Source organism: Sphaeroforma arctica (assembly GCF_001186125.1).
Source record: "Sphaeroforma arctica JP610 unplaced genomic scaffold supercont1.803, whole genome shotgun sequence".
Classification (NCBI taxonomy): Eukaryota; class Ichthyosporea; order Ichthyophonida; genus Sphaeroforma; species Sphaeroforma arctica.
In genome coordinates this window covers 14444-28295 of record NW_014039755.1, presented here as the reverse complement: position 1 = coordinate 28295, position 13852 = coordinate 14444, and the positions used below count along the sequence as shown (strand labels likewise).

Sequence of the window (13852 nt, the reverse complement as noted above, 5' to 3'; positions counted from 1 at the left end):
GGTGAGGTTTGGGTAGAGGAGTGTGTAGTGTGTATGGTGTTTAGTACTGAGCTGTGCTTGGACTTTGTGTGGTGTTGCATGTGGCTTTGGTGAGGATTGGGTAGGAGTGTGTAGTGTGTGTGCTGTTTAGTACTGTGATGTAATGGACTGTGTGTGGTGTTGCATGTGGCTTTGGTGTGGATTGGGTAGAGGAGTGTGTAGTTTGTGTGCCGTTTGTCCATATGAACCCCTCAGGTGACAATGAATAGACAACTGACAAACTTTTCACCCTCAACCAACCACGTACCACTCTACGCTAAACCTTAAACCCTACACCCAACACTACACTCTACGCCCTATACTCTAAGCCCTTCTGCATGCTAGCGAGATCAGGTCCCGACTCACTCGTCTGCAGGTTTTGCTTGCCCACTGTTTGCCCTGTGACAACATGAGACGTATCTTCCACTCCCACCCAATACAATCCCCTATGGCGCCAATGTTACTACCCTTAGCCATGCCCCGTTTTCTATAGCCTCTATTGATCTTTTCTCAATCTGTGGCATCGATCAATCACCGTCCCTGGCGCAAATTATAAGAACGTTTCTTTGCGTTGATATTCTGACTCCGCCTGCAAACTCTAGACCCTACATCACTCACCCACGTGCTGACGTGTGTGTGCGAGTGAGCCTCCTTTGATCGCCCACTCACCCGCTGTCGTGTATCTCCGCGTGTGTTTGTTGTGTGTGTTGTGTGTGCTGTGTGTACAGATGGCTTCTTGTTTGTACTGAACTACCCTGAGCCTGTGGGTAAGCTGCACGTGCCACTGAAGCAGCTCAAAGAATACGACAACAAAATCATCGAATGCACCTGGGACCCTCTCATAGGGCCGGATGGCGCCCAATGGACCAAAGAAAGAATCCTGGCAACTGTATGTACATCACGCCACACACGCCACATTGAGACCTTAACAACCACACACGCCACATTGACAGTTGCACGTTGTATGCCGCTTAGGGAAATGTATAATACTTGCCTACGCCTGTCTATACGGAGGGCAGTTGTAAATGGATTTGATTGTCGTGATATACGCGTGCACTGTTGTGCCGAGTTGTTCTGTGGTTGATGTACGCGTGTGATTGCTATGTTTTGCACACATGTTCGCGTGTGGGCGTGTGAGGCGCAGCAAATGACCAGAGAGATGAGTCTGCGTTGAGAACGGCAAAATGGAAAGTGCCAATAAGGTGTTCAGAGTTTATATTTAGTTATAATATATATATATATAGTTATAGTCTATATATGTGTAGTCATATCTTGTCTATTTTATTTATACGGTTGTACAGTTGATATATAATGCGTTTATATTCACCCCATATCGCTCACATCCACCCCCTCTGCACGCCCTCACCCACTGCAGCAAAAGAGAGACCCCAAGTTCAAGTGCGGCAACTGGAAGTTCATGCGCATCCGCACAGACAAGTCACTGCCCAACGGATTCAAAACACTTCAGGGCTGTTTACGGAGCATCAGGTGCGTGCGTGTCCTGTTGTCTTGGTGTCAGGTGCACTTGAGCCCTATTCACCTGTGCTAAAGGGGTGTCCTGTTGTCTTGGTGTCAGGTGCACTTGAGCCCTGTTCACTTGTGCTAAAGGGATGTCCTGTTGTCTTGGTGTCAGGTGCACTTGAGCCCTATCCACCTGTGCTAAAGGGGTGTAAGAAAGTGGCTTTTCGCTTTGTACTTATGCGAATGGGGTTCAAGGAAAGTGCATGTTCCTGTGTACCTATGCGAAAGGGGTGCAGGAAAATGGCTTGTGCTTGTATTGTAGTCTTGAATTGGCGTACAGAGCAACGACTGTGTGATAGTTTGAAACTGAGGTGCGGTGTCGTTCCTTTGTACTTAAGGTGTATGTCATAAAGTCGGAACAAACCTGATTACGTGACGTGTGAGTACAGTGTAGGTTCTGTGTCCTTAAGTGACGGCATTGGGAGCATGCGCCTGTTTTGTATACAAGGTGCTTGTCATAAAATTGGTTCAATAGGTGTTTGCGAGACGTTAAAGTACAGTGTAGGTCCTGTGTCCTGAGATAACAGCATTGGGTACATGCACCTAGTTTGTGAGTTGTGTTTTAGTTTAGGGTTAAAGGTTTACCAGTGCACCCATGCTTCATCTCGTTTCTGTTTAGACCGCAAATTTACTTTTAGGCGGTGTAGGCAATGTTATGACGGACCTTCAGCCCGATTTAGTTGGGTCAATTAGCGCGCGAGTGTTTGGTTACGCGGCCGTCTGCTATTGGGAGATATAGTTGCACACACCGGTGTGTGGCTATTTTGTCTAAGGACGTGCAAGTGTAAGCCAAGATCGTCGTCATCGTTGTTCCAAAGTATTACTGTCATAACTCTAAAACCCAAAGCATAGACGAAATCCTCTTGACGTTACTACCATACAGCATTCTGTTATATATATCGTCTCATTCACTTTCTAACTATGGACTGTAAGTCTAATCTGTAGACTGTAAGTCTCGTATTGGGAGTCGAATTATTGGTTGAACGATCACACCGTGTTTACCTACGTATTCCGTCATGGGCTTGAAACCCTAAACCCAAACACATGTGTGGAAGCAGTGCCTTGTCGAAATTTATGGTCACTGCGTCCTGTCTCAATAATGTTTACTACATACGATGTCAAAGACTACATACCATGTCACAGGGTGTGGCATAGGAAGATAGAGTCCACTCATAATTACACGAACACTTTACTTTAATCACTGTAACATACAGTCATGGACTGACCGAAAAGGAACTACTCGAGTTTGTGAGCACAAAAGCCAAACCATACCACGAAACGGCCGACAACCGGTTACCGGAAATCAAGCATCCCGGCGGTAATCACCATGACAACAGCCAACTCACCACCGGATCTGAACACCCTGACGCTGGCGAGAGACCCATAGCACTTTAAAATGATCACTAGGTTACGGTTACTATAAAAGATCGTATTGCTTTAGACACTGAATGATTACGACACGTTGGAATCTATGCACATTTTAATTTCTGCAAAAGAAATTTCTAATTTATGCTCCGACTCTCACACCCAAATGAACATTGTTGATTACGATCAGTTTTGTAAATGCATCACATATTCAAAGTGACTGGTACTAAGAATATCATTGTTTAATATACAACTATCATGATTCTCGAAGAAAGTTTGTACCGAAATGTGGAATGCAGAGTGGCAGAACATGTGTTGAATAATCTATTACTCATTTTTATTGAAGAACATGTCGGGTGTTTGATTTGACCATTTCCCACCTTACAGTTGACACCAGGGCTTCACTAAAGCAGTGACCCAGGTCTCCAGAGTACTTCAATCAGTTTTATAAACCTCCTGAGTTCAGACTACCCTGTAATTTGTTCAGACTTAAATAAAAGCTGAGATATGAGGACTAGTCTGGTAGCAAAAAATTAACCAACCTAGTTCCATGACTCGTTGTAAGCAGGAATACGTCGATATAGGCATATCTCTAACTTCATCTCCGAAGAACGTGAGAGGGTCATCTTTAGTGAGGAATGAGGTTTCATCTAGATCGTATAACATAGGTGGAGCCATATTATATACTTCACTCAAATTGTCCCTTTTCGTTTTTGTGTAATCTTGTGCGCGTTACAACTTGAATGATCTCTTTTGCGCTCGAAACGTGATTTGTATATTGAGTGTGTCACCCTCAGACTCATCTATTCAAGATAGTCTTATCTATAGAGGGAGTGAGTCATTTGTGGATTCGCACCACTAACACACTATACAGCCGCCATAGCATAGACCAATGCTCAGTTGTACCACCTTGTTATGGCCTTATAAGATTGTATAATTATATCCGTATTGATCTGTCGCATTCTCATCACTAACATAATTATATCTTTATTGTTATGTCGCACTCGCTTCACCGATTAATCTAGAAGTCATTGCTGCATAACTTTCATTTGCGTAGTGTTCATAAATTGATTGTGTATAGCAAGTGATTGGGTAAATAACTAGATATATGTAAAGCAAATGATTAAAGATGTGGAGTAAATACGAGTTAATGGAGTGCATACGATAATAACTCTCGTTCTAAAGTATCTAATTGGTATTAAAAATATAATCGCACGACTGGCGTTAAGCGTACGGCGGCGGCCATATGTAAGACTCGATTCTACGACTCTACGTCTCTATGTACGACACTCGTGCAATCTAGAGAGTTATGTATGTACAGCATATTTTTGAAAAGGATCTATGGCATAATTAAAATTTATTCAAAAAAGTCTGGCATATAAAAAAAGTCTACGGCATATTAATACATGTATGGTATTTATTTCAAATGACTGGCACAAAATGCCTTTGGCAAAATAGATTAATATCGCTATTTTACAAATAAATAACAATCAATTGTGCATCTAATTATTGTATCGCATAGCGGCATAGCCTTGTTATAATTTAGAAGGCTATGCTCTATGGCATATTTTGTATAAGTATAAAAAAAACAAAACTTAAAAAACTTAAAAAGATGTCCAGTGGCAACTGTGGCAACTGGCCACCGGCATATATGTTTAAAAGATACATCATAGCCTACTAAATAAAACATGCATGCATATTTATTTCCAAATATACGGGAGAAGTCGGCTCTTCCAAACACTGACGACTGAAGTCTGAAGTCTTTCTCAACTTTGAACAAGTCTGAAGTCTGAACTTTGAACAGTCAGACAACGGTCATTACCACTGGGATAAATAAGTACACCGAAGAAGTGGGAAACCTCTTTTTCTCTATTTAACAAGTAAATACCAACTTATTGAATACTCATATAGTCCAACACACAGGATGTACAAATGAAATACAGTACATAGATAAATTAACATACGAAGACTTGGTCAATTTTAAAAATATTTTTCATTCAAGCATAGCGAGGTGAACTTTTAGAGCCTTTTTCTTAACTTTATATACGATTGTAGCCAGACGGGTTGAGGGGGTGGTAGAGATTGTAGTACAATTTAGAACAAAATAGTATTCAAAAAGTGTGTACATCTTGAAAGAACTATATATTTGGAATAATAGACGCAGCTGCCTAACGCTTTCTCATTCACTCGGGTGTCCGAAAGGCGATAGGTTTGAGATTTTGCACAGAGTTGATGAAGTATAAAACATACTAGCTTTATTTTTGAATGCAAATTTAAAGATCGTAATTGCTACATACATCAGTGTGAACTTGGAGTGTGACCCACATATTCCCGTGAATCAAATGAGCTGTATTACCAGCTTTGTCCAAGTATTCCACTTTCACAGGCGCTGTCATTCCTGTTCTTGTTAGCACTTCATCTATTCCTCCTCTCTTCCTTTGCGAAATCACTGGCATGTATAGTGTATACTTCTACTGACAAATATAGTTCTGATCGTTTGGTTTGCGACCACCCAAACGGGATCCGGAGCAACGCTCAGAATGTGCATTGACAACCGAACTAGTATTTAACTGGAGAGACGTATTAAACCACCGATCACTGTTGTATTCGATATCCGGATCTGCAAAAACGAAGCACCAGTGAATAGATATGAACCATTGAAGACAATGTACAGCGAGGGCAATAAAGCGTTAGATTGTATACCTGCAATTTTGTACGGAAGGACAGCGTGGCTGTGAAATAGTGCTGTCTGTCGTAACACCGGCACCGCTAATTAAATTATTGGCTAGGTTGGAAATGTCACACATTTGCGGAATGCTCTGTGGTCACGAGATACCTCAATGTACAGAACGATTGATGGACCCGCCCATATCAGCTATGATGGCGCGTATCTTTCCAGATAGATGATATAACATGCAAGGCAGCAGAGTTTGACAGTAATCGTATGTTCCTCAAATGTATTTGTAGATAAGATTCAATTGATATGTGCTGTTAAATATAGTACTGTCAAAGTCCCTAATATATAAATTGTTGTAAATGGAACAGAATTGATCTGTGCTGCTAAGAACAGGTCTATCGAATTCTTCCTATAAATATAACCTAATACTTGAGATCCACATAGAATTGATAATCGTCTGTAGGTCTCGATCTATTAGCTCACAATTGGTCATGCAAACTATTAACCACATTTATCATGATAGTCATCATATCACAAGGTATCCAGAATATGCAAGACTTCCTTCTACAGTTGAAACCTATTTACGCGATAAACAATGAAGTGGTGTGTGTCGGTCAGCATCTGTAATTAGTTTAATTTATATCGTACATCTCGAATGCTTATCAAACTGTCCATCGGAATTTGTTCGTTCTTGAGGCCAACTTTTCAACAAGTAAACATGTGCGCATATGCGTCTCCATAACAACCACATTATTATCCAGTTTTAGTGTATATTGTTGCATTGGTGCTCTATTTTATTTACATAGTAGTGCAATAGTGCATACATGTCTACGGAGTGTGGATCAATCTCTATATATATTACCTGATGCATGTACGTTCATGACTGTTTATACGCTCGATCCCAAGTAACGGACGTAAGGATATCTCTTGACTAATAATTGAAGTGCCGGATTACCACCTTGATGCAAAACAAACGTGCATTAAGCAAATCAAGGAATCTGCTTGACTAATATTTGGAATTCGCTGTTGAGTGCCAGAGAACCACTTTGATGCGAATCGAGCCTGTTTCACGCAATTCAAGGGAGTTGTTTTGCTTCTTTCCCACACTCACCCCCAGAGAAGGAGAAATAATAATCGAAGATACGAATAATAACTTTACGAGCTTGGCAGTCACATTCAAGGCTCAAATACCGATCAGAAACTGAATGGCTCCAGATGTTTCAGTCTGTACGGCCCTGTGTGCCAAGTGTTCGCTACTAAGATTCTGGGTATGTGACGTTTTTTCTTTGCACCTATCACTTAAATTGTAGCCTTGACTGACCCATTGTTGACCTCTTCGAAGGGCATGCCCTTTTTTTTCAAGAATTCGTGCACTGTTGCATTTAGAAAACAAAAGACAGAGCCGTTCTGTTAGTGAGGGAAAGGAGAACAGTAATCTAATAAAGCTCGAGCTAAAATGGACTCCTTTGGCGTGGTCACAATATACACACACTAGGAAAGTTGACGCACCTTTTGGCTTGATCTTAGGACCGTGAAAATCACTGTGGTTGCCGGCTCCTGTAATTATCGTGACTTCTTTTAAGCCCTTCGCCTTCATATCGGCAATAAATGACTCTAAAAGATTCATGGCCGGCTCTACCTGTTGCCCGTGTAAATCTGTGGTATGGTGCAATCGTATCGGATAGTGAGTGGATATTGATTCAGATGGGAAGCATGTCAGATTGCTGATGTGCAGTACGTGATGGTGGCTAAGACCGCTTATCTATAGTGGTATTCACAGCGATGGTTCTACTAGAAAACTTCAAACACCCAAAGAGAAGGGAGATATATAGTGCATACAACTTTCAGCGTACTCACCACAGGTGCCCTCTGGATGGTCTGCATTGACCTTCTTAAACATGGCCCTGGACGCCTTTCGCTTGGCTTCCTCCATGAGTTTGCCCTGTTCTTTGCCCTTGTTGGACAGTTCCTTGGCCGCCGCGTCATCGCCCTTGTCATGGGCGGCCTTTGATTTGTCAAAGTACTCGCCGCGTTTTTTGGCATGCTCGTCTACCGCGGCCATTAGCTGTTTGTATTCGGCCTCTATGTCCTGGGACTGTCGATTTGGGTGCAATAGTGCGGTTGCTTGTCAGACTAAGCCACAGCCTATGTAATACAATGCACAGTGCCAACAAGCAAGCAAGCAGACTAGCTAAGTCAAGTGCCTTTATAGACCGCACATACATGTTCTTCCTCTTTGGCCTTCCTGTGCTCATACGTATCGTCTTTTGTTTTAAGTGTGTCGACAGTTGTTGGCGCATGGTCCGGAGCTGTAACCCAAAATTACAATAGTACGATACGAAAAATCAGCTTTCAGGCACACACACAGAGACAACGCAAAACAATACATAACAAAGGAAACCTCGACTATTGTAGTCTTCTTGGATGGCTGGGTTTTAGGTGGCTCAGCTGTCGCGGGAGGTGTCTGCTGCTTAACTGCAGAGTGTGCGTGTGTATTGATTACGCGCAGTGTTAGTAGAACATACGCACACGGTGCGTACAACTGTATTCAGAAACGTGTCCTAACTAGCCTCCCCATCACAGTCAAAGCGAGAAATGAAGGTAATTCAGGCGTGCGAGATTGGCATACCATCCGGTTTGGAGGCTGCTGCCTGCGATCCACAGCAATTTCCCATCGTATCAAATTAAATTCTCGTATTAAACTGTGGGGATTGGAACCTGCTTATGGGTGTATAAATAGTAGCACATGAGTGACACAACATGTCTCTTGTTCAATCGAATACTAACACGTACATTCGGAATACCTAACATATCAAATGAATCGGCCCAAAAACGTACGAGAATCCGAGGCAATCCAACACGATGTCAAGAGAACACATCACATGTGACGGGCAAGCAAGCTCAAATCTAGCGTCACTTCAGAAAGGTGGCTCGCTCATGAATCTCGAAAAGCCATTCCGCTGATATCGCGAGCCACCATTCAGCAAACATTTGCACAGGCATCAGCCGAGACATGCTAGTGTATTGATCTTGGATCATCCATCTCAAATCAGTGTATATCAGTCTAGTGTTTGACATAGCACATCGTTCATATGACAGCAAAAGTGATACATACTGGAAGCCACATCGTATACACACAATTTCTGCGGTCAAAGCACCGTCACTCACTGGTGTAACCATCAATATACATCGGCTACATTTCACAAGTAACACATACCGATAATGCATTCTGTGAGACTGATATCTATCAAAGGCTATACTTCTAGCCATCTAGGTGCACATACACAGCCTGAGTGCAGCACACGTCGAGATAAAAAACACGACTGAATGCATGCTCAAATACAAACATTGATACAAGTGATGTGTTTTAACTTATTCTCCGGCACAAATATGTTCCGGCACACCAACGCGTACAAAAGTAATACACACGTACCTTTGAAAATTCATAAAATGAACGCACCCGAATGGACCTGAACAACCACATACTGGGTATGTGTGTATCTTAGAATATGTCCAAATTACTTGTAAGATGCACATATAAACCTTAAAAGCTCTTCAGCAAGCAGTTTTAGATTCATACACTGATTGATACCGTACAGGATATGCTGACCTATCATTTAAGCTAAATTATTGGCTTGTGCATTACTTGTGCGCCTAATCATCTATAACTAGTGGCAGCAGCGTGAAACAAGATGTAGCTGCGTTGGCACTCGAAATTCTTGAAACCGATGTACCAGCACATCGCAAGTGCTTATGTATTGAGAACAGTTAGCGTACGATAAACACAACTAAATGACTGGCCACAAGCTTTGAAAACTTGTCGTATATTGGTGCAAATAACCAACTACAATTGGTGGCCACAACGTGAGACATGGAGCCGCGATGGCAATCCAAACTCTTGAAATGGATGTACATGCAATTCGCATACACACAAGTAGTGAGCTACTGAAGTTGACGTACGATGAATATCACTATACGACAGGACACAATATTTGAAAGCCTGTCGTATAAGTGTTTAAACAGTTTGACTAAGCTTCAACAATTCAGAACATTCACAATTTCACAGTATAAAATTCTGGCATACTTTGATTCTATTGTTCTTGCTGGATGATACGTTTGCGTGTCTTTACTGAACCGGAATGATATAATGCTTCGAAACTGCCATTCACTATCATTTATATACATACCTCACTTGACACACAGATCTCTCTACTTTTGTCTTTTGGAAAGGGAATAAATATAATACCAACGAGATCATCATAGGTAGGAACACCACAAAATTCAACTATATAAATACATAGTAAATACTAATACAGATTTACTATGTAATATTAAAATGCGCAACACAACTGTCCGCACGAATCCTAAACTCTTGGGACCTGGGCAACGCGAGTCACAAATTGCTCTAATGCATAAGTTTAGCATTTGTGGACTTTAAGCCAATCATTAGTGTTATTTAATTTCTAACCCCTGACGTCTGTGTAGACTGTCGTAGAGTGCCATTTTTTTAACCAACAGATTGATTTAGATTATTCGGTCAGTGACTCACTGCCATGACGAATACTTTAATTGAACAACGACAAGTCTTCCTTCGGGTATGGTTGGGTGTCATCTGTAACATCCAATTGGCAATCGTGGTTTTAGTAAAAACTAAAACCCCTAAGAAAAACAAAAACCTTCAACCCAAACTCGTCAACCTCTCTCGTTTGTTGTACTTAGGGTTTTATTTGGCATATTTTGTTTGTTTGTTTGTTTTTTAAATACAAAACCCTAAAAACAAAACCAAAATAGACGACAACAACAAACAAGGGGGTATAAAATATCCCACACAATGGGAAGTAACATAGGAAGAATGCAATGCAAATGTGGGATTTTTCTATTATTCCTATTATCTCGCACATTTGGCACATGGCTGCATGGTGGTGGTTTGCCGAGAATCTGAGTTAAATTGAGTTTCGATTTTGAATATATTCAAATGGCCGATCCTGTGGTTGTGGAACACGGAGAGACCAATGTAACTAGCTATGAAATTTTAAAAATGTTGTACTGTAGTCAAATCTCATTTTTCGTCTACCTTATTTTACGATGTCCTTTTTCTTTTGGCTGGGACGCAAATCTTGTTTTCAGTATGTACCAGAATAATGAATCTATTAGAACTTGTCATGACCCTCTAGAAAGAGAAGAAGACTTAAAATTAACAAAATATAGGGGACCGAACTAACGTCCGAAGGACTTGTTCTATATTCTCCCAAGAAAAGTGGATTGGCATGTGCTTTTACGATAACAACGAAAACATTAGAATGTATATAGAAAAAGCCGCAATAAGCACCTTCGATCGAAGTAAAAAACATTGAATATAAGAATATAGATAGATTAATATTCAATTAAAATAGTAGTGCAATATTAAACCGTAAAGAAGTAGAAAGTCAATCGTGCTACACCAAAGATTGTGGAAATTCGAATCCGATTGATAGCGCTCACAGATGCGTTGGGTGCGAGTGTACAATGTATGCGTTCTATGGTGTTGTTCTCTCTAGGTGCGGGATATGGCAGGCAGAAATATTGCCTATCGAAAGTGATAAATTAAATCAATGGCTACCGCCAGGCGCCAACTGAGCCAAAAAATATTGACACCACTCCAGTTGAATCTCGAACAATCTTTAGACCGCTGTACATACATACGTGATTCTGATCATTCTTGAAAAGCTAAGAGGGGATGAAAAAGCATTTGATATGTATGCATGACTAAAAAAAAACACACACAAAATAGACGAAAATATAGCACGAGTCACAAGTCACGACTCCTCCATGAGACTCCGAGCCCTCTCTAATTCTCTCAGGTAACCGGGAATTCTCTACACAGCAAGAGTTTACAACTCTACATAGGGAGACTGTGCCACTGTGGTCTATGGCTCTGTACATAGTAAATACATACCTCTCTGGACAATGTAAACTGTGAGTGTGGAGTTTGGACTGTGGACTCGTGGATTGTGGAGTGTGGAACGGACAGACTGTGGAGTGTAGAGTCTGTGACTCTGTGTCTCTGTGAGTCTGTGAGAATGTGAAGTGTGGACTGTGTGTGGAGTGTGGGACTGTGGAGAGCCTGTGAGTCTGTGAGAGACTGAAGAGTGGACGGTAAATATTCACATAGTAAAATAAATTCGTCAATTGTGCCTATTTCAGTCTATTTGTACACAATAACTCTAACTAATAACGCTATGGCGAAGTATATGATTATATCTAAAAAAAAACGTGGTGCTCTCTCTTGTTCTGAATGAGAATCCGAGGCTTCTTGGCGGAACCCATTTTACCCCTATATCCCAAAAATACTATTATATTGGTGTACATCTGGATATTTCCCTTTTATAGACAAAAAGATCTAAAATATCAACTCCAGTAATTTTATTTATAAATTGATGGAGGAGAAGCACTGAACACCTGTGATCTTATTTAAATATCTGATTTTAAATGCCATTGATTGAACATCTCCCATCTAGTCCGAACTCCAGCTGCGAATGTGAGTGAAATATTATATTTTATTAAAATAAAATTATACATATAAAAAAATGGAGGCCAGACCGCCCCCGCCGGGGGCTGTATTTATGAATGTAAATAAGAAGCATTTTTTTTTGTTGTTTTTTAAAAACAATTAAAAAAATTAAAAACACAAGAAGTCGCTTCCAAAACCTGTGAAATCTAAATAAAGGGCTAAACTGTTCTTAGGTCTCTTGGGCTAAACTTTAATAAACTAATCAACTTCCAAATTTACTCTGTTCCTGTGTTCCACAGGCAGCCAGGCATTGCCTTGTTGTTGACTGCCGGCAGTGCCAACTGACAGTTCACAGCTGTGACAGCACTGAAAGGTAAATAAAAACTCAAAACTGGAAACTCAAAACCACTGGGGGGTTTTCTATATATATAATAAATTTGTACAAAATAGGAGGCTGTGTGTGGTAAATTATTAAAAATACGAGTTGGTGACTGGCTGGGTGACTCTTGTGAAGACGAAGTTGGTGAATGTCAGAATGATGGACTGTGGACATCTCACAGCTGTGAGACTGTGACTCTCTACTAGTCTCTCAGTAGAGTCTGGGGCTCTGGGCCCTGGTGGCAGTGGTGGGAGAGTGTCAGAGTGAGGAGTTCATCAGTTCAAGACTGTCAAGTCCAAGGACTCCAACAAGTGTCTACTCAGACTTTGTGTTCTCATTTATTATCCAATAGCTGAAACTATAATGTTGAAGAAACCACGTTATAAAAGAATTAAAATTATTGGTGTATATAGCTACACGGTCGCTTCTACTACACCCATTGGCTACGCACCATTTGCGGCTTTTTCAATAGTTTTACTTTTGTGTTTCTGGTTTCACTGTTCAAATTTTGTTTTTTAGTATTTAATTTGATTTTTATTTAAAAAAATAGAAACCACCTTTTTATTTTAGTGTATTGATGACCATCAATTTCACTCACAGACCAGTCCCAGAGGACCCAGACTCTCACATAATCATATGGACATTAATTGTACGTATTTTATAATAGTCGCAATATTGTTCATATCTGTATTTATGACAATCCCAATTATGGCTACATTTCGTACTACAAACGAAGCCGTCAATAGCTAAGGAGCATCGCTTAGGGACACACAGAACAGCTACCAGTTTGCATAGTGATTCATATTCATTGTAGCGTGATTGGTAAAGTCAATGGCAACGCGGAAAATACAACACTTTCATAACATACTCAGTGTCAACGGATCAAACGAAGTACTGATATATGCGTAGGCACAGATATCATCGAACGTACAGTATCTATACATATATTTTCAAGGATTCGGATATACACAATAAGTGAATAAGAACAGTTTGACATACAAAAACAGCGCATAAACGAGTGGAATTAAGGTGGAGGCGAGTCATGCGTGATAACCACTCTCGGACTGGGTAGTGATTGGTGGGGTTATAAGACAAGGTATCACATTTAGACATGCGGACTTCCGAAGATAAGGTATGCAATAGATATATTGGGGAACACACTTCAACAGTACAATAAGGCTTGGTTAGATAAATCGTGCACAATTAATAGGACAATACACACCCATCCGATGGCTAACTGTATAGCTAAATCTATTTTATATAAGTGAACCGGTGTACAGTGCAACTTATTTGACATATACACACACTCACTCACTCACACTCACTCACTCACTCACACTCACTCACTCACTCACACTCACTCACTCACTCACTCACACACACTATTATATATATATATACA

The 13852-nt window shown here is 40.7% G+C and overlaps 2 protein-coding genes across 2 annotated transcripts; one reads left to right on the top strand and one right to left on the bottom strand.

The window, feature by feature from the left end:
- Window positions 1-427: 427 nt before the first annotated feature.
- On the top strand, window positions 428-2934 carry SARC_08682 (hypothetical protein; the record flags this gene model as incomplete). Its single annotated transcript, XM_014297333.1, has 4 exons — window positions 428-500; window positions 747-907; window positions 1394-1506; window positions 2754-2934. 4 exons carry the CDS (start codon window positions 428-430, stop codon window positions 2932-2934), a joined length of 528 nt encoding a protein of 175 aa, XP_014152808.1.
- A 3422-nt stretch (window positions 2935-6356) lies between these two features.
- Window positions 6357-9820, bottom strand: SARC_08681 (hypothetical protein). The gene is made up of 6 exons (XM_014297332.1): window positions 9769-9820; window positions 8211-8299; window positions 7805-7890; window positions 7439-7676; window positions 7091-7237; window positions 6357-6954 (listed from the first exon to the last, which is right to left on the bottom strand). The coding sequence occupies exons 2-6, from the start codon at window positions 8254-8256 to the stop codon at window positions 6881-6883; spliced, it is 591 nt and encodes a 196-aa protein (XP_014152807.1). The 5' UTR covers window positions 8257-8299; window positions 9769-9820; the 3' UTR covers window positions 6357-6880.
- Window positions 9821-13852: the final 4032 nt, after the last annotated feature.

Excerpts from the sequence above, each read along its gene's own strand:
- SARC_08681 (XM_014297332.1), bottom strand. The coding sequence starts at position 8,256 with ATGGGAAATTGCTGTGGATCGCAGGCAGCAGCCTCCAAACCGGATG. Across the intron at positions 7,677-7,804 it reads AGGCCAAAGAGGAAGAACAT|TCCCAGGACATAGAGGCCGA; the intron begins GTATGTGCGGTC and ends CCAAATCGACAG. Across the intron at positions 7,238-7,438 it reads CCATCCAGAGGGCACCTGTG|ATTTACACGGGCAACAGGTA; the intron begins GTGAGTACGCTG and ends ACCATACCACAG.